We start from the raw sequence: 21,504 nt of genomic DNA, 5'->3' as shown, positions 1-21,504 counted from the left end.
CATGGTAGCAACACAACATGGTAGCAGCACAAAACATGGTACAAACATTATTGGGCACAGACAACAGCACAAAGGGCAAGAAGGTAGAGACAACAATACGTCACGCAAAGCAGCCACAACTGTCAGTAAGAGTGTCCATGTCTTGGAATTAAGAGATTGAGGTAAAACTGTCTAGTTTGAGTGTTTGTTGCAGCTCGTTCCAGTCGCTAGCTGCAGCGAACTGAAAAGAGGAGCAACCCAGGGATGTGTGTGCTTTGGGGGCCTTTAAAAGAATGTGACTGGCAGAACGGATGTTGTATGTGGAGGATGAGGGCTGCAGTAGATATCTCAGATAGGGGGGAATGAGGCCTAAGAGGGTTTTATAAATAAGTATCAACTAGTGGGTCTTGCGACTGGTATACAGATGACTTGTTAGATATTGCTGCACTGTCGGAACTAGAAGCACAAGCATTTCGCTACACTTGGAATAACATCTGCTCACCATGTGTATGTGACCAATACAATTTGATTTGATTTGATTTGACGGAGAGAAGCTGTTGCCTTGGCAGCAGGGATTTTTAACTGTTCTCCAGATATAACCTGATTTCACCAATAAAAGCATATGTACAAGAGAAGGGCATAAATACAGATAAAAGAGGAACCAAGAGCCAATAGATTCAAAGATATCCTTTCTTCTCTCCTGCTGTTCCGCTTGTGACCACCAAGTGGCCCCTCTCTCTCGCTCTTGCGCTCTCGCTCTCGCTCTCTCTCTTTTGCTGTATCTCGTCGGTCGTTAGGACCCAGCAAAGAATATTTAGTGCTCCATTGAGATATGAGCGGAGTCATAAACGCAACAATCCAATGGGATGTCCATCAGTCACTAACACAGTATAAGCATCGCAAAAACCAGTGGAATTACAAGAGTTGTACTGCCGCTATTCTTGTCTACAATGAGAGAACTTCACTTTAAGGATTACTTTTGGGTAAGTGCAAATGTTTGTATTTGCGTTGTGTGTCATCTGAGCTTAACCCCCATTAACTGTGCTTGCAGAACTATTTGTTTTTAGAGATCGAAATCAGATTTTGAAGTATTAACAAGTTGTAAACACAACTGAAGGAGCATACACCATTATTTATTTAACAAGTCTAGTGATGTTGTTAGGTCATTGATTTATTCAGAATATTACACACTGCATGGACTGGCTGTTTTATTAGCACGTCTCTAACCCAGGAGTGTAGTTCTGGTCCTTTTGAACACCTTGTAATATGTGCAGATGATTGGCATGGCTCAGGAGTATACCTACCCCTGCAGTGTAGGCCTACTGTATACCTCTTTAATCACGTGGTTAAAATGATTATATGTCATTATCTCATGCAGACATACATTACAGGGCACTTCAACTGCAGTTTATCATCCCAAACACATATTTATTCATGCTCACGAAATACTTATATTGCTTCATTACTGTTAGCTTTATTGATTCCGTAGTCTGATGTATTGGGTGCTGAAGCCCATTGGGAAGCTGTTACATTCTGGATTATTTTGGTTTTAGCCCTTGGGGGTCTTCTCTCTGTCAGTAATGTTGTAATGAGTTATTTCCTATTTGATGGACTGTTAAAAGCCAATGCAGCGAGGAGTATAGGATTTTGATAGACCAGTACTGGGAGGGTGTGAGAGACCCTCCATGATGTGCTATGATTTGATTACTTATTGTTATTCCATCTTCCCCAATGTTGCCAGAACGGGGAGCTGACCAGTACTGGGGGTTATGACTGTATCATCCAGCATCTCAACGATGGTAAGAGGACATGCAAGGAGATAGAAGACTTCATGAAAGCCAGGTGAGAAACCATGTGAGATATCATCCAATAGAAACCATTAATTGAATCCTCAGACTACTACAGAGAATATGCTCTGAAACAACTTTATGGATGCTGTTATTCTGTCTAGGTGACAGCGCCCACAGGTTCTGCTGCTATGTTGTTGTTGTTGTGTCTATGTTTATTTTAAATGAATATCAGTAATGTTTTGTTGTGGACTGACCTTTTCAAAGGGCATGAGTGCTTTGTTCCACGATACAGAAGTAAGAAAGTCAGTCATCATTTATTTTCCACCATGCTTTAGATCATGTGGGCGCGGAAAGATGAATCATTCTATATCTGGGAAAAGCGTACTGTGAATGGTTGTTGGTGTTCAACAAACACTGCTGCGGTGTTTCCTGTTTCTGGTGTCACTAAGTGCACTTACAATAAAAGCGAGTGGTTCATCTGTTTTATCTGCTATTTCCTCATTTTGGACAGAAATTACACTATTATCCAATAGTCTAGAATGGTGTCAGTGTTAATTTAATACAGTGTGTAGACTATAGTTTACATATTTGTCTTTAGCTCTTGTCCTACTTCATATTTACTGTGTATACACCTCATGAATTTGAATGTGGAGATATTTCCTACCAATCTAAATTCCTGACCAACTGATACAGCATACTTGATCATACTTCTTATTATGAATCTTTATTATGTTTAATACTTTAGATTTTTTTGTTTGCTCCCTCCTCTCTGGACTGTACTGTTTAATGATTAATCCAAGCACAATACAGACGGTGCAATCAGTCACGCACAAGGAAACAACTCCATAATAACACTGTTATATTGAAAGATATAAAGTGTGATTTTGCATGTGTTAGTTCCTTTAAGATAACTTCAAAATGGCATTCAATTTCTTTATCTTTTTTTAATCTCATGGACACTGTGGACTTCCCCTCTGTGGTGCAGATCCTCATCCTCATGCTATTGCCTAATGTTCTCTCATGCGCATACTGTAGCTAATGTTTGTTAACTGTATACCTTGTTGAATGCACATATGAAGAGATGTGTTTGGTTATCTTTCAGAGCATCCATAGAGGAGAAGTATGCCAAAGAGCTACTGGGTCTCTCCAAGAAGGTGTGTGGGCACAATGAGATGAAGTAAGTCAATATTCCTGTTGCTGATGTTATTCATTCTTGAGTAGACATTGCTTGCCATCAGTCAGGGACTGTAAAAATGTATACAAAAATTATTTGAAAGCCCTGCTATTGAAGATAGATAAACTTGTAATGGGCTTCAGGTGCGGACTGGGACCAAAAATCGGCCTTGGCATTTCTAACCCACCGGTAAAATGTTTTCCTTGAGGCCCTCACACCTGCCTATTTTTTTTCCCCCTTGAGGTCCCCACATTACCAATTTTTTTTTTTTACTTGAGCCCCCCCTTATTAGCCAGATAATGATCATTTTGAAATCAAAAACCCAAGGTAGACAGGCCCACTAGGCAACAAATTGACCAGTCCATCTGGCATTTGCCCAAAATACCAGATGGCCAGTACCCCCGATGGGCTTTGTTAAAAGCCATCACATATTTAATAGCCTTCTGATTGCCTGGGTGCCAGTCTGTCTCAAGCAAGACAAGGAAATATAAACGTATATAGAGTTGTTGATATTGTCTGGTACACAGCCTTCAGATGGCACACTAGAATGCTGTGAATCTAGCCACTGATAGCACTGTCTGACGTTGACAAAACCGTTTTGTTTCGCATGTAGAAAGATGGTATCTGCAGTGGCTCAATGGCCCATGCAGCACTACACATAGAGATACAAGTATGCATTAAGGCATTAGTGTTATTAGTGCGTTACTGTTATTAGATTGAATTGCTGGTTAAGTGTGCCTTGAATTCTAAATAAATCACGACAGTGTCACCAGCAAAGCACCCTCACACCATCACACCTCCTCCTCCATGCTTCCCGGTGGGAACCACACATGCGGAGATCATCCATTCACCTACTCTGCGTCTCACAAAGACATGGTGGTTGGAACCAAAAATCTCAAATTTGGACTAATCAGATGAAGGACAGATTTCCACCGGTCCCTTCTTTTTCTTATTGGTGTCCTTTAGTAGTGGTTTATATACAGAAATGTGACCATGAAGGCCTGATTTACGCAGTCTCCTCTGAATAGTCGATGTTGAGATGTGTCTGTTACATTTATTTTGGCTGTAATTTCTGAGGCTGGTAACTCTAATGAACTTATCCTCTGCAGCAGAGGTAACTCTGGGTCTTCCTTTCCTGTGGCGGCCCTCACAAAAGCCAGTTTCATCATAGCGCTTGATGGTTTTTGCGACTGCACTTGAAGAAACTTTCAAAGTTCTTGACATTTTCCGGATTGACTGACCTTCATGTCTTAAAGTAATGAGGGACTGCCATTTCTCTTTGCTTATTTGAGCTGTCCTTGCCATAATATGGACTTGGTCTTTTGCCAAATATGGCTATCTTTTGTATACCAACCCTATCTTGTCATAACATAACTGATTGGCTCAAATGCATTAAGAAGGAAAGAAATTCCACAAATTAACTTTTAAGAAGGCACACCTGTTAATTGAAATGCATTCCAGGTGACTACCTCATGCGGCTGGTTGAGAGAATGCCAAGAGTGTGCAAAGCTGTTGTAACGGTTGTCATCGGAATGAGACCAAGGTGCAGCGGAGGATGTGTTTATCTTGTAAGGTTTAATGACCAAATGAACACTATACAAAACGAAACCAAAAACGACCAGCCACAGTTCTGTCAGGATACAAACTAAACAGAAAACATTCACCCACAAACCCCAAAGGAAAAACAGGCTGCCTATGTATGACTCTCAATCAGCAACAACGATCTACACCTGTTCCTGATTGAGAGCCATACACGGCCGAAACAAAGAAAACCACCAACATAGAAAAAGAAACCTAGAACGCCCACCCATGTCACACCCTGGCCTAACCAAAAATAGAGAACAAAAAACCCTCTCTGTGGCCAGGGCGTTACAGCTGCCATCAAGGCAAAGGGTGGCTGCTTTGAAGAATCTGAAATATAAAATATATTTGTTTAACACTTTTTTGGTTACTACATGATTCCATATGTGTTATTTCATAGTTTTGATGTCTTCACTATTATTCTACAATGTAGAAAATAGTAAAAATAAAGAAAAACCCTTATATGAGTAGGTGTGTCTAAAATTTTGACTGGTACTGTACGTACCTACATACATACATACATACATACATACATACATACATACATACGTACATACGTACATACGTACGTACGTACGTACGTACGTACGTACTACGTTTCCCACCGGCTGGTCAATCCTAATCACAACCAATCAAGACAAGGATCACAGATTAATGCCAACTGAACTGTCAATTGTCAATCATATCATCTAACTCAAGTGTACTGTGACTCAATCTATCTGAATAGAATGTATACAGTATATGAACATATCTGAATATGATGTCATATTCCCTTGATTTTGAAGAATATGAATATTATAAATACTTTACAGATCTTGGAACTGTCTTACTTTATCAATATAAAAATGTGAAAGACCTGTTAATGTTTTGTCATTGGATAATTTGCAAAGAAAAGATAAAGCATTTGAAGCTTGTACATATGATTAATTGTGCTTGTTTTAATTATTATCCTAGACAATCTTATTAGTTTGTATTTTCACAAAACTATATTTTCTGGTGTTCTTTGTTTGTGAATAATACTCTACATTTGACATTTTGAAATGACCAAAGAGGAGTTTATCAACACACACCGTATAAGAGCAGGGAATGCATTCTGCACTAGAAAGGATTCGAAACACCATCATTAGTGTTTAGGAGCTTTAGAGGGAGGAAACAGCACCAAAAGAGAAGGAATCTATTTCTGCACTAAACAGGACTCGAAACAACAAAATAGTGTTTTTATAATTTCCCTGTAGCGCTCCCAATCTCTGGTAAGGTGTTGCACAACTCTTGATTTATGTGGTGTTACAACACACCATGTAATGTTTCGGAAAATCTCAGAATGATATGTTTCAACACTCTAGCAAAGTCAAGGTTTTGTCTCCTTAACGTTGGTGGCAGCTCAGTTGCCACTAGTTGTAGTGTTACAAAACGCTTAAATTTTAACAGCATAGGTTGTACTGCATGCATTACTTTCCATAAAGCTGGTGTTTGTTTGTTTCATTATTTAGCACACTGAAGAGATCGCTAGACATGTTCAAACTGCGTAAGTGTTTTGCTGTAACAACAAATGTTTCTGATGTATGTTGATGACTAAGCTCAAATCTTTCTATTTCCATGTGTAAGTGAGTGAGTTCGAGTGTGTGTGTGTGTTCATGTAATTTACTAACTCTCTCAAAACCCTCCTTTACAACATAGAAACTGAACATGTGAGTTTATCACACCTACAACTGGCACAAACAATGCGGGACGAGGCAAAAAAACTGGAGGACTTCAGAGAGAGACAGAAAGAGGCAAGAAAAAAGGTACTTTAGAAACCAACCAATTACTTAAAAAACGACACAAATGTAGGAATTCATACGACCTTTAATTACTAATAGACCTTATACATTGCTAATACAGTGCACTTTGCTTAATAGTGAATGCAGTTATAGTGATCAATTGCTTATCAACCGCTTATATCAACTTATGTAGCGAGGCGAGCCACCAACCAGAGGGTTGCCAGTTCGAATACCATGTCTGACGGAAACCTGAAACCTCTGTGTGTCTTTCGGGCGGGATGGGAAGTCAGATTTCAGTTGGACCTTGTGATCTTAATCCTAATCGCCCTGCACAAATGTGATAATTATCGGGGTGCAAATCATGGATATATCATCTCTATCTTCTTTGCTTTAATATAATATATTTGACACCTCTTCTTCACAGGTAGAACAACAGATGGATGCCCTACACAAACAGAGGGCCATGCAGTTCAAGAAAACCATGGAGGTAAACTGGAATACTTTCCTACATTTTTTGTCAAACCAGCAGTTATCATTCCTGAACTAAGTAATCCTGAATTGATCATCTGTTCTCTAAAGGCATGTCTGGTTTCAGTTATCATGCTACCAAAACATGAAGCAGTCTTGTAATTTAAGTAATACTTAATCTGAGAAGAGGGAAGTTCATCAACAGCCATGGGGAGTGAAGAATGGAGGAACCTCTCAAATAAATGGAGAGTTTCATTATATGTACTGGGGAACCTCTATTAAATGGGAAGTTACTGTAAATTACATACATATTATGTAGCCTACAAAGAGCAGGTCACTGAGCAGGTCCCTTTTCTAGTGTGGTCTATTTAGACTACATTTGGTTTGTAAAACATTATGACAATAAAGTCTGTTCCATACAGATGAAGGATCTTAATTTGACCTCTTGTCACAGCAAAATAATCCTGCAGCCACATAATGTTGCTTGATCAGTGGTTAGGCTTTCAGCTGGCTAAAAGTAGTCTTCATGAAAAGTGCAATACTGTTAATATAACTGTGTGTTAGTGTGGGTTTTCAGTGAATGTATGTAAATTATGAAGGTCATCTGCATTTCCTTGGGTGCAGGAAAAATCTCAGCAACAGAAGAGTGATCAAATTAAGGTCCTACAACTGTATCGGGTTCTGGGAATAACAATAGCTATAAAAACAAATTTTCCTTCTGTTTTCCTTATTATTCCCTTCTATCCTGCAGGGCCACAGGGCAAAGGTTACTAGTAAACACAAGTTGTGCTTTGTGCAGTTCCACTCAGAGAGCGCTGGAGTTAGTCCAGGGCCCATATTCACATTTTAGATTATGATGAATGAGATCAAATCAGATTTTATTTGTCACATGTTGAATACAATATGTGTAGACCTTACAGTGAAATGCTTACTTACGAGCCCTTAACCAACAATGCAGAGTAATAAAAAAGTAAGTAAGAAATATTTGCTAAATAATCTAAAGGGAAAAATAGTAACATAATAACAGTAATGAGGCTATATACAGGGGGTACCGGTACCGAGTCAATGTGCTGGGGTATGGGGTAGTTGAGGTAATTGAGGTAATATGTCAAGTACCAGTCAAAAGTTTGGATACATCTACAGTGGCTTGCGAAAGTATTCACCCCCTTGGCATTTTTCCTATTTTGTTGCCTTACAACCTGGAATTAAAATGGATTTTTGGGGAGTATGTATCATTTGATTTAAACAACATGCCTACCACTTTGAAGATGCAATTTGTTTTGTGAAACAAACAAGAAATAAGACAAAAAAAACAGAACTTGAGTGTGCATAACTATTCACCCCCCCAAAGTCCGTACTTTGTAGAGACACTTTTTTCAGCAATTACAGCTGTAAGTCTCTTGGGGTATGTCTCTATAAGCTTGGCACATCTAGCCACTGGGATTTTTGCCCATTCTTCAAGGCAAAACTGCTCCAGCTCCTTCAAGTTGGATGGGTTCCGCTGGTGTACAGCTGTCATTAAGTCATACCACAGATTCTCAATTGGATTGAGGTCTGGGCTTTGACTAGGCCATTCCAAGACATTTAAATGTTTCCCCTTAAACCACTCGAGTGTTGCTTTAGCAGTATGCTTAGGGTCATTGTCCTGCTGGAAGGTGAACCTCCGTCCCAGTCTCAAATCTCTGGAAGAATGGAACAGGTTTCCCTCAAGAATTTCCCTGTATTTGGCACCATCCATCATTCCTTCAATTCTGACCAGTTTCCCAATCCCTGCCAATGAAAAACATCCCCACAGCATGATGCTCCCACTACCATGCTTCACTGTGGGGATGGTGTTCTCTGGGTGATGAGAAGTGTTGGGTTTGCGCCAGACATAGCGTTTTTCCTTGATGGCCAAAGAGCTCAATTTTAGTCTCATCTGACCAGAGTACCTTCTTCCATATGTTTGAGGAGTCTCCCACATGCCTTTTGGTGAACACCAAACATGTTTGCTTATTTTTTTCTTTAAGCAATGGCTTTTTTCTGGCCTCTCTTCCGTCAAGCCCAGCTCTGTGGAGTGTACGGCTTAAAGTGGTCCTATGGACAGATACTCCAATCTCCGCTGTGGAGCTTTGCAGCTCCTTCAGGGTTATCGTTGGTCTCTTTGTTACCTCTCTGATTAATGTCCTCCTTGCCTGGTCCGTGAGTTTTGGTGGGCTGGCCCTCTCTTGGCAGGTTTGTTGTGGTGCCATATTCTTTCCATTTTTTAATAATGGATTTAATGTCTGCTCTGTGGGATGTTCAAAGTTTCAGATATTTTTTTATAACCCAACCCTGATCTGTACTTCTCCACAACTTTGTCCCTGACCTGTTTGGAGAGCTCCTTGGTCTTCATAGTGCCGCTTGCTTGGTGGTGCCGCTTGCTTGGTGGTGCCCCTTGCTTAGTGGTGTTGCAGACTCTGGGGCCTTTCAGAACAGCTGTGTGTATATATACTGAGATCATGTGACAGATCATGTGACACTTGGATTGCACACAGGTGGACTTTATTTAACTAATTATGTATCTTATGAAGGTAATTGGTTGCACCAGATCTTTTTTAGGGGCTTCGTAGCAAAAGGGGTGAATACATATGCACGCACCACTTCATTTTTTAAAAATATTTGAATATTTTTTGAAAAAAGTAATTTTTTTCATTTCACTTCACCAATTTGGACTTTATTTTGTATGTCCAGTACATGAAATCCATTTAAATTACAGGTTGTAATGCAACAAAATAGGAAAAACACCAAGGGGGTGAATACTTTTGCAAAGCACTATACTCATTCAAGGGTTTTTCTTTCTTTTTTACTATTTTCTACATTGCAGAATGATAGTTAAGACATCAACACTATTAAATAACACATGGAATCATGTAGTAACCAAAAAGGTGTTAAACAAATCAAAATAGATTTTATATTTGAGATTCTTCAAAGTAGCCACCCTTTGCCTTGATGACAGTTTTGCACACTCTTGGCATTCTCTCAACCAACTTCACCTGGAATGCTTTTCAAAAGTCTTGAAGGAGTTCCCACACACGTGTTGGCTGCTTTTCCTTCACTTTGTGATCCATCTCATCCCAAACCATCTCAATTGGTTTGACGTATGACTTGGCGTTCCTGTACCACTTGCCATGTGAAAGCAGAGAGAACAGACTTGGGTGGCCTTCCTCTGACACCGCCTGGTTTAGAGGTCCTGAATGGCAGGCAGCTCGACCCCAGGGATGTACGCCTTGCGGTCAGATGCCAAGCAGTTGCCATACCAAGCGGTGATGCAACCAGCAGGATGCTCTCGATGGTGCAGCTGTAGAACCTTTGGAGGGTCTGAGGACCCATGGGAAAAAAAATTCAGCAATCCTGAGGGGGAATAGGCGTTGTCGTCACAACTGTGTTGTTCTGCTTGGACCAACATAGGTCCTTAGTGATGTGGATACCAAGGAACTTGAAGCTCTCGACCTTCTCCACTGCAGCCCCGTCGATGTGAATGGGAGCGTGCTTGGCCCTACCTTTCCTTTAGTCCACGATCAGCTCCTTTGTCTTGCTCACGTTGAGGGAGATGTTGTTGTCCTGGCACCACACTATCAGGTCTCTGACCTCCTCCCTATAGGCTGTCTCATTGTTGTTGAGGATCAGGCCTACCACCGTCGTTGGCAAACTTAATGATGGTGTGAGAGTTGTGCATGGACACGCAGCCGTGGGTGAACAGGGAGGACAGGAGGGGACTAAGCACGCACCCCTGAAGGACCCCTTTATTGAGGGTCAGCATGGCGGATGTGTTATTGCCTTCAGTCCCATGGTCCTTAGCTTAGTAATGAGCTTGGAGGGCACTATGGTGTTGAATGCTGAATGCATCTGGCTCACCGACCCCTGTAGCGGCATCTCCTCTTCTTACGAATCATGGGGGTTTGGGCCTGGTCCCGGAAGAGATCAGCACTCCAACTCTGTCTCTTTCTAAATACTTTTCCTGATTTGATTTTGATCCCAAATGCCTGGCATTGGTCAGACAAAGTGGTACTGTTAGGGCTGGGCATGTTGTGCCACATTGTCATGCCAACTGCTACTGAAACATCAGGCATTTTATACACAGTGGAATGACCTCAGAGTGTTGAAAAATGCAGGTTGTGGTAGTTGAATTCAAATGCATGGGCTTCATGTTTTATTTAGAGACTTTTATGTTATGTGAAGACAGTATAGAGTCTAGTAGAGTCAGTAAACTATATTATCAGTTATTTCCTACCATCACCCCCCCACCAACCCCTCCCTCCCTGTCCATGTCATTAACCACAGTCAAAGAAGACATATGAGCAGAAGTGTCGAGACAAAGAGGAAGCGGAACAGAACATGAACCGAAACGCCAGCACCAGCAATGTCAAGCAGCAGGAAAAGGTGAGTATTCTGAGAGACTGTGGGGGGTTGGGGGGGGTCTAGTGGTAGTGCTGCTGCCCCCGGACCACACATTTCCCCTGCAGCCATGGGTTCAAAACCAGACAGCAACAATTTCCATTCTATGTCCATCTCCTTTATCTCCTCATCAATCACGTATTCACTGTATTTGTTGATTAAAAAAAAGATACATCAGAAAGCACTAGTGACAATAAATGATGTGAGTGAGCCATGGGAATCTTTCAAAGGAAATAGCATACCTACTTTGAGCACAGGAATCAGACCACAAACATTAGGCCTACACTGACCACAGGAAGAACAAGGCTATCTAGCTTGTACACTGTTTATGAACAGGACATTTACAAATCAAATTGAAAGTAATACCTGAACACATGAAAGAGTTGAATAAAGTACAGAATCAGTGATTTTTTTTCTTCTTCTTTATCTTTCAGCTATTGGCAAAAACACAGCAAGCAAAGCAGAATGCAGAAGAAGCTGGTAACAATGACAACATATTCTCCTTTGGTCTCTTAGCAACCATCAACAGGAAAACCACAATTTAGTCTAAATATAATCTAAAATCTGCCTCTATACTATGGTCTCTGATTTGAATCCCAGACAGGCTATACATGCACAACGTGTCTGTGCTGGGAAAAACCAGGGAGGACTGGCAGAAAGAACACGTTAAAGCATGTGAGGTAAGGGCCAGAAAGCATGATGATATTTCATTTCTTTGTTAGTTACATACTGTATTACTGGTGTAGTATGTGTAATAGTTTGACTACATCCAGGTATTTGTTTGTTAGCTATATGTTGTAGCATTGGTATATATAATTTACATCCAGTTATTTGTTTGTCAGCTATAGGTTGTATTACTGGTATATATAATATAGTGCTCTGTTACCTCCAGGTATTTGAGAAGCAGGAAGTGGAGAGGATCAATACTCTAAGGAACATGGTGTGGACTCACCTCAACCAGCTCTCCCAGCAGTGTGTCACCAGCGATGAGGTAAAATGCTTCTAGGGACTCATCAATGTGAAATCTGCAATATTACTTACTGGTATTGCATTTGTATTAATGATACCCATTGATTCTCTAAGAATATAGCAAATGAAAGATTGTGGCTGTAAGTGACCTTCCGTATTGCTTTGTGTTTCTAACTCGTCCGTCTGTGTGTTTCTGTGTGTGTCCATGGGTTCAGCTTCATGAGGAAGTGAGGAAGTCTCTTGAACAGTGTGACATACAGGAGGATATAGAACACTTTGTGAACCTCAGACGGACTGGGGACAAACCGCCTGGTACAGTTCTCACTCTTCACAGATCACCTTTGACAACAGACACATACAATACATTATAGGTCCTCTAAGGACCACAATGAAAATCAGACTGACTTTTTAGTGTCATCCTTGATGACATAAATGTTGTCCTAATTTTGGTGTGTCCGGGTCCCCCTCCCTGACAGTTTATCTAGTTGTGTATTGTAGTTGTACTGTCGTCACCCCCTGGCCTGCTCTGTCCTCACCCCTCACTCCTTGGCCTGCTCTGTCCTCACCCACTGGCCTGCTCTGTCCTCACCCCTCACGCTCTGTCCTCACCCCTCAACCCCAGCCCTGCTCTGTCCTTACCCATCATCCCATGCTCTGTCCTCACCCCTCAACCCCAGGCCTGCTTTGTCCTTACCCCTCATCCCCTGCTCTGTCCTCACCCCCTGGCCTGCTCTGTCCTCACCCCTGGCCTGCTCTGTCCTTACCCCTCGCTGCCTGGCCTGCTCTGTCCTCACCCCTCAACCCCAGGCCTGCTCTGTCCTCACCTCTCACTCCCTGGCCTGCTCTGTCCTCACTCCCTGGCCTGCTCTGTCCTCACCCCTGGCCTGCTCTGTCCTCACCCCCTGGCCTGCTCTGTCCTCAACCCTCACCCCCTGGCCTGCTCTGTCCTTACCCCTCAACCCCAGGCCTGCTCTGTCCTTACCCCTCATCCCCTGCTCTGTCCTCACCCCTCACCCCCTGGCCTGCTCTGCCCTCACCCCCTGGCCTGCTCTGTCCTTACCCCTCGCTCCCTGGCCTGCTCTGTCCTCACCCCTCAACCCCAGGCCTGCTCTGTCCTTACCCATCATCCCATGCTCTGTCCTCACCCCTCACCCCCTGGCCTGCTCTGTCCTTACCCCTCACTCCCTGGCCTGCTCTGTCCTCAACCCTCACCCCCTGGCCTGCTCTGTCCTCAACCCTCACCCCCTGGCCTGCTCTGTCCTCACCCCTGGCCTGCTCTGTCTCACCCTCTGGCCCTGCTCTGTCCTCAACCCTCACCCCCTGGCCTGTTCTGTCCTCAACCCTCACCCCCTGGCCTGCTCTGTCCTCAACCCTCACCCCCTGGCCTGCTCTGTCCTCAACCCCTGGTCTGCTCTGTCCTCACCCCCTGGCCTGCTCTGTCCTCACCCCCTGGCCTGCTCTGTCCTCACCCCTGGCCTGCTCTGTCCTCACCCCTGGCCTGCTCTGTCCTCACCCCCTGGTCTGCTCTGTCCTCACCCACTGGTCTGCTCTGTCCTCACCCCCTGGCCTGCTCTGTCCTCACCCCCTGGCCTGCTCTGTCCTCCATCCCTGGCCTGCTCTGTCCTCAACCCCTGGTCTGCTCTGTCCTCAACCCCTGGTCTGCTCTGTCCTCACCCCCTGGTCTGCTCTGTCCTCACTCCCTGGTCTGCTCTGTCCTCACCCCCTGGTCTGCTCTGTCCTCACCCCCTGGCCTGCTCTGTCCTCACCCCCTGGTCTGCTCTGTCCTCACCCACTGGTCTGCTCTGTCCTCACCCACTGGTCTGCTCTGTCCTCACCCCCTGGCCTGCTCTGTCCTCACCCCCTGGCCTGCTCTGTCCTCAATCCCTGGTCTGCTCTGTCCTCAACCCCTGGTCTGCTCTGTCCTCACCCCCTGGTCTGCTCTGTCCTCACCCCCTGGTCTGCTCTGTCCTCACCCCCTGGTCTGCTCTGTCCTCACCCCCTGGTCTGCTCTGTCCTCACCCCCTGGTCTGCTCTGTCCTCACCCCTGGCCTGCTCTGTCCTCACCCCCTGGCCTGCTCTGTCCTCACCCCCTGGCCTGCTCTGTCCTCACCCACTGGTCTGCTCTGTCCTCACCCCCTGGCCTGCTCTGTCCTCACCCCCTGGTCTGCTCTGTCCTCACCCCCTGGTCTGCTCTGTCCTCACCCCCTGGTCTGCTCTGTCCTCACCCCCTGGTCTGCTCTGTCCTCACCCACTGGTCTGCTCTGTCCTCACTCCTCAGCTCCTGTTCTGTATGAGAACTTCTACAGCGGTCAGAGGGTCCCCGTAGGACCATCATTCTCCCGAACGGTTCCTCCTATCACCGGGTGAGAGAGGTTTTATCAATAAAGTTATTTTTCAAGCAAACCAAGAGTTGCTGAATATTGTTTCACCCTGAGAGAGGAACGACCCACACAGCAGATGAGGATCTTCACCTTGCCACAAAAATCATGTTTTTCATAATTCTCATTATGTGATGTCGATTTCTATTTTGTCTGTTTTGTGAAAATCAGGAGAGGACCATTGCCTAATCCAAACAATACCGAAGGTACATGTTAAAAAACTCCAGAGATATACAGATAGATATTATGACAGTTGTCAGATATGATCCATCATTTCATATATTGATAAACTGTTATTTTTATTTCCTTTTTAATGACAAGCCACTGTTTGTCTGTTTTATTTGTGCTTTGAATTCCTCTGCTGTAGGTGATGTGATCTACTCAACTGTAGAGCCAGGCTACAGTGCTCTACAATACTAGAACATATATTCAGTGGTAAGTACTTTATTCTTCAGTATTACAGCTTTAGTCAAATGACCATTGTTATCACAATAAGTTTGAGCCTGACTAAAACCATGGGTTTATTTGTTTCTTAACTCTTTCTTTCCAGTTTCCGTGGATATTGACTGCCTGGTGGATTTACACAGATGGCTGAGTGGGGATTCCTTCATTGATGGATATAAAGAGTGGACTCTGTGCCTTCGTGGTCATTCAACAGTGACACCTGACAAACCAACTACCGAAATATCAGCAATGCTGACGTTAGTAGAGCATGTTTGATTGTGTCACCATTGTGGTTTTGTAGCTGTGTTATAAACAGTAAGATGACGTGTCATAGCTCAAAATATGTAAATAGGTTCCAGAATGTATGAATATACTTCGTTTTCTACAGTCTAAACCAGGAAATGTTATTAAAGCAAAAATAAAAGTAATCACTTTATAAGTTATTAACATTTGGGACACCAGATATTCCAAAGCATTTTGCAACTTTTCAATATAAGAGGGTTACTTTTATTTGTTGATTAATAACATGAATATTACAACAATATAGGTACATGATCTAAATGTTTTAAAGTTGTGTGATAAAGGCAAAATAACTTTAATAATTTAAATATTTGTTGTTGATCAATAAATATGTTTGTCAGTCACTTAATTAACACATTATTCTGTATCTTTGTAGAACCTAGTTGTTTCCTGTTGTGGTCGATAATAATCTGATTGGTCTGTACTTGAACACTACATTGTGTTACTCAGGCTAGTTTCTGGTTGATGATTGCACACAGATCTTGATAAGAAAATCGAATAAAGGGCAGTTTAAGGTTGTATGAAGCATTCCCTGATTGAGAATATTCTGTAAGTGACAATTGACATCATGGAGAGTCAAACACACTCATAAATTATGTTTTGAAACACCGACAGACTTCCTTGTAAAAACTCACTTCCTACTCCAAGTGTTCTATTGTTTTTTCCCCATACAATTGAGGAACAAATGAGTGGGGGTGCACAGGAACCTGACATGCTAATAATATGAGCAAATCTTGTGCAATCTATTGGTTGATAGAATGGGTGTTGTACTTACATACAATATGGACACAAAGTGTTCAGCTTGTCTGGCAAGCTCATTGAGATGGGTATTTTGCTCTTTTAAAGTGAAAATCTCTTCCTGTTTCTGCTTAGTGTGGCAGGGGAAAGATCTCAATTGCATACTCCTCTCGCCTCTTCGTCTCCTCAAAACCCATTAGAGAAGAAGGTCAATGGAGCGGAACCTCTGGCTTTCTCATCCAATGGGTTTTTGTGAAGGAGACGAGGAGTATGCAATTGAAATCATCCCACGACACGTAGCTGTGGAGATTCATATTGAGTCAGATCTCAGAAAGATATCTAAATAATTCAATTAAATAAGTCCTAAGAGCGAATTGCAGTATACCAAGTATGTCCATATTTGGGCCTTTGTGTTTTGCGAGGCCTGACAAAACAGTGATAGAATCAGCGGAAATTGGAACTCCCACAATAATGTTTCTCAACACTCTACTGTTCAAAACGTCAACTGGTGGTTAAAACGACACAACTATTCTTTCTTAACTTCTCCCCTGTCACTCAGGGGAGAAGGTCATGCTGGGGTCACCTCCATGTTTTTGAATGTCTCCTTTATTCAACTTGATGATCTCATTAAAAATCTACACTACATGACCAAAAGTATGTGGACAGCTGCTCATCTAACATTTCATTCCAAAATCATGGGTTTTAATATGGAGTTGGTCCCCCTTTTTCTGCGATAACAGTCTCCACTCTTCTGGGAAGGCTTTCCACTAGATGTTGGAATATTGCTATGGGGACTTGCTTCCATTCAGCCACAATAGCGTTAGTGAGGTTCGTCACTGATGTTGGGCTATTAGGCCTGGCTCGCAGTCGGCGTTCCAATTCATCCCAAAGGTGTTCGATGGGGTTGAGGTCAGTGCTCTGTGCAGGCCAGTCAAGTTCTTCCACACCGATCTTGACACACCATTTCTGTATGGACCTTGCTTTGTGCACAAGGGCATTGTCATGCTGAAACAGGAAATGCCTTCAAACGGTTGCCACAAAGTTGGAAGCACAGAATAGTCTAGAATGTCATTGAATGCTGTAGCATTAAGATTTCCCTTCACTGGAACTTCACTGAAAAACAGCCCCAGACCATTATTCCTCCTCCACCAAAGGTGGCATCCTATGACGGTGCCACGTTGAAAATCACTGAGTTATTCAGTAAGGCCATTCTACTGCCACTGTTTGTTTATGGATATTGCATGGCTGTGTGCTCAATTTTATACAGTTGACAGCAACAGGTGTGGCTGAAATACCCAAATCCACTCATTGGAAGGGGTGTCCACATACTTTTGTATATATAGCGTATTCATCAAGAGAGACCAGTCACTGTGTGAGGTAAGTCAGTGTTCATATTGGTGTGTTTGTCAGACAGAGGTCAGGGAAGTAGCTATGGACAGCAGAGATAGACTATATAACCTGGAGCCCTTTTGATCTATTCAGGAAATCAAACTATAGATCAATACCACACTATGATAACACACACACTATGATAACACACACTGTGTACAAAGTTAAAACAAGAGATTTGTTAACCCTCCGGATGCATGGCATGGACACAACTTTTCTGTGATTTCTGAATGTCAAGTCATGTAAATTACAATTATTTCAATATTGTTTTGTGATAGCTGATTGGTTAATTTGTATATTTATGATTTGTATATTTATGAATCAAAAGTTTGGACATACCTACTCATTCAAGGGTTTTTCTTTATTGTACATTATAGAATAATAGTGAAGACATCAAAACTATGAAATAACACATATGGAATCATATAGTAACCAAAAGAAGTGTTCAACAAATCAAAATATATTTGAGATTCTTCAAAGTAGCCACATGACAGCATGACAGCTTCAAATCAAATCAAATACACATGGTTAGCAGATGGTAGTGCGAGTATAGTGAAATGCTTGTGCTTCTAGTTCCGACTATGCAGTAAAGTCTAACAAATTCACAACAACTACCTTATACACACAAATACACACAAATGTAAAGGGATGAATAATAATATGTACATATAAATATATGGATGAGCGATGGCATGCGGCATAGGCAAGATGCAGTAGATGGTGTAGAATACAGTATATATATATGAGATGAGTAATGTAGACATTATTAAAGTGCCGTTATTTCAAGCTTTGCACACTCTTGGCATCCACTCTACCAGCTTCATGAGGTAGTCACCTGGAATGCATTTCAATTAACAGGTGTGCCTTGTTAAAAGTTAATTTGTGGAATTTCTTTCGTTCTTAATGCGTTTGAGCCAATCAGTTGTGTTGTGACAAGGTAGGGGTGGTATACAGAAGAAAACCCTATTTGGTAAAAGACCAAGTCCATATTATGGCAAGAACAGCTCAAATAAGCAACAAGAAACGACAGCCCATCATTACTTTAAGACATGAAGGTCAGTCAATCCGGAAAATGTCAAGAACCTTGAAAGTTTCTTCAAGTGCAGTTGCAAAAACCATCAAGCGCTATGATGAAACTGGCTCTCATGAGGACCGCCACAGGAAAGGAAGACCTAGAGTTACCTCTGCTGCAGAGGATAAGTTAGAGTTACCAGCCTCAGAAATGTTTGCCCAAATAAATGCTTCACAGTATTCAAGTAACAGACACATCTCAATATCAACTGTTCAGAGGAGACTGCATGAATCAGGCCTTCATGGTCGATTTGCTGCAAAGAAACCATTACTAAAGGACACCAATATGAAAAGAGACTTGCTTGGGCCAAGAAACATGATTAATGGACATTATACCGGTGGAAATCTGTCCTTTGGTCTGATTAGTCCATATTTGAGATTTTTGTTTCCAACCACCGTGTCTTTGTGAGACGCAGAGTAGGTGAACGGATTATCTCCGCATATGTGGTTCCCACCGTGAAGCATGGAGGAGGAGGTGTGATGGTGTGGGGGGGCTTTTCTGGTGATACTGACTGTGATTTATTTAGAATTCAAGGCATGCTTAACTAGAATGGCTACCACAGCATTCTGCAATGGTACGCCATCCCATCTGGTTTGCACTTAGTGGGAATATAATTTGTTTTTCAACAGGACAATGACCCAACACACACCTCCAGGCTGTGTAAGGGCTATTTGACCAAGAAGGAGAGTGATAAGTGCTGCATCAGATGACCCGGCTTCCACAATCACCCGACCTCAACACAGTCGAAATGGTTCTGAATGAGTTGGACTGCAGAATGAAGGAAAAACAGCCAACAATTGTTCACCGTATGTGGGAACTCCTTCAAGACTGGTGGACAAGCATTTCAGGTGAAGAATCTACTTTGAAGAATCTCAAATATAAATATATTTTGATTTGTTTAACACTTTTTTTGGTTACTATATGATTCCATATGTGTTATTTCATAGGTTTAATGTCTTCACTATTATTCTACAATGTAGAAAATAGCAAAAAATAAAGAAAAACCCTTGAATGAGTAGGTGTGTCCAAACTTTTGACTGGTACTGTATGTATTGTACTTACATTTTTGTGTTTTTTATATCAGTCCTTGGGTTTCCAACCTGCACACCATGTTTTATTTATTCGTTTTTATCTGTATTGTTGTCTATCACTTATTTTCTTTGGTACAAATAAATTAAACCATCAACCTACATCATAATATATTAAGCTAGCTAGGGCTGTGGATCCAGATCCCTTGATCCCAAGTTTAACACCTCTGAAATTCTCTCGATTACCAAAGCCAAACATTTTGAATTGCTTGCGGTTAAAGTGAACGTATATAAGGACTCCCACATCACTGTACTCAGCTGCTATAGAACGCCCTCGGCTTTGGGAGATGCACTTGACTCTTTCTGATGTCCTGCACAAGCTAAATGACTCTGAAGTCATTATTTTAGGAGATTTGAACTGGGACATACATCTGTATTGGACTCTTTTAAAGAACTGTGTGACTCTGAATCTCACTCAATTAATTAATGCGCCTACAAGACCGAATCCCAGAGCACCTAACAAGCACAAGGAAAGGTGAAACAGATCAGGGCGTGACAGTTGGTGGACGTAAGGAAAACTACAGGCGAATATCTGTCGAATACCCAACCTGAATCTGTATTTACCTCTGTGGTTCTAATGTATCCTCTGGCCTTCCTGACCATTTAATGATGGATTCTAATGAAGTGAAGGATAAAGCCAATAATGAAGGAGTTTTTAACAAGCAAATATCTGCTGGTTCAGTTTATGATAATGGTGGGGCCCAGGCCTCTAACGTAAGCTCTGTTACAGTAAACTATGATATAAGCCCTCATGGGAACTATTTGAACTTTGAGCCTGTTTCTTATGCTGAGGTCTATAAAGCACTAAAGGCAATAGACACAAAAAAATCTGCAGGTCCAGACAACCTGGATCCCTACCTCTGTCACGTCCTGACCAGTAAAAGGGGTTATTTGTTATTGTAGTTTGGTCAGGGTGTGGCAGGGGGTGTTTTTCTGTGTGTTTTGGGGTTATGTTCTATGTTATTCTATTTCTATGTTTATGCTAGGGTATCTATTTCTATGTTGGATTTGTTTGGGGTTGGTCTCTAATTGGAGGCAGGTGAATCTCGTTGCCTCTGATTAGAGACCATATTTAAGTAGGTTTTTTTTTTCATTGTGTTTATGGGTGGTTCATTTCTGTTTAGTTGTCTAACCTGACAGAACTGTGGGCTGTCGTTTTTGTTTCTTTGTTTATAGTGTTCTCTGTTTAATAAATACAAGATGAGCACTAACCACGCTGCGCCTTGGTGTACTACCTTTAACGACGGCCGTTACAACCTCTTAAAGGTAGCCGCTTGTATTATTACTTAACCTGTGGCTCACATTTTCAACTTGTCTCTTGACCAATTCCATACCCAGCATTTGGAAATCAGCTCATGTCCTCCCACTGCTGAAGCGTGGAGATCCTTCAGACGCTAATAACTATCGTCCTATCTCTAAACTCCCTATCCTGGCCAAAGTCTATGAATCCCTAGTGAACTCCCTATCCTGGCCAAAGTCTATGAATCCCTAGTGAACTCCCTATCCTGGCCAAAGTCTATGAATCCCTAGTGAACTCCCTATCCTGGCCAAAGTCTATGAATCCCTAGTGAACTCCCTATCCTGGCCAAAGTCTATGAATCCCTAGTGAACTCGCAGCTAAAAAACTTCTTAATTGAAAAGAACATACTGAGCGGGGTTCAGTCTGGCTTTAGATCGGGGCACAGCACCACACCTGCAGCTATAGCAGTGGCAAATGACATAAATGTACTTGATAAAAAGCAACATTGTGCTGCTCTGTTTGTTGATTTATCAAAGGCATTTGATTCGGTTGATCATGAATTGTTGCTAGCTAGACTCAGGAACATTGGTCTCAGTGAAGGGGCAGTAAACTGGTTTAGGAACTATCTTTCTGACAGAACACAATGTGTATATACTGACAATCACAAGTCTAGCTTTCTTGAGATTAATAGAGGGGTGTCCCGGGGTTCCATTTTAGC

The 21,504-nt window shown here is 42.3% G+C and overlaps 1 protein-coding gene across 1 annotated transcript; it reads left to right on the top strand.

The window, feature by feature from the left end:
• Positions 1–786: 786 nt before the first annotated feature.
• Positions 787–15,778, top strand: pstpip2 (proline-serine-threonine phosphatase interacting protein 2). The gene is made up of 15 exons (XM_014138716.2): positions 787–962; positions 1,721–1,821; positions 2,872–2,946; positions 6,015–6,049; positions 6,202–6,308; positions 6,709–6,771; positions 11,055–11,153; positions 11,603–11,648; positions 11,769–11,848; positions 12,061–12,159; positions 12,353–12,449; positions 14,416–14,500; positions 14,687–14,721; positions 14,883–14,950; positions 15,066–15,778. The coding sequence occupies exons 1-14, from the start codon at positions 930–932 to the stop codon at positions 14,933–14,935; spliced, it is 1,008 nt and encodes a 335-aa protein (XP_013994191.1). The 5' UTR covers positions 787–929; the 3' UTR covers positions 14,936–14,950; positions 15,066–15,778.
• Positions 15,779–21,504: the final 5,726 nt, after the last annotated feature.

The sequence above is a fragment of the Salmo salar genome, chromosome ssa13 (assembly GCF_905237065.1).
Source record: "Salmo salar chromosome ssa13, Ssal_v3.1, whole genome shotgun sequence".
Taxonomy (NCBI): Eukaryota; Metazoa; Chordata; class Actinopteri; order Salmoniformes; family Salmonidae; genus Salmo; species Salmo salar.
The sequence above is the reverse complement of the archived record's forward strand: the minus strand, read 5'-3'. Positions and strand labels throughout refer to the sequence as shown.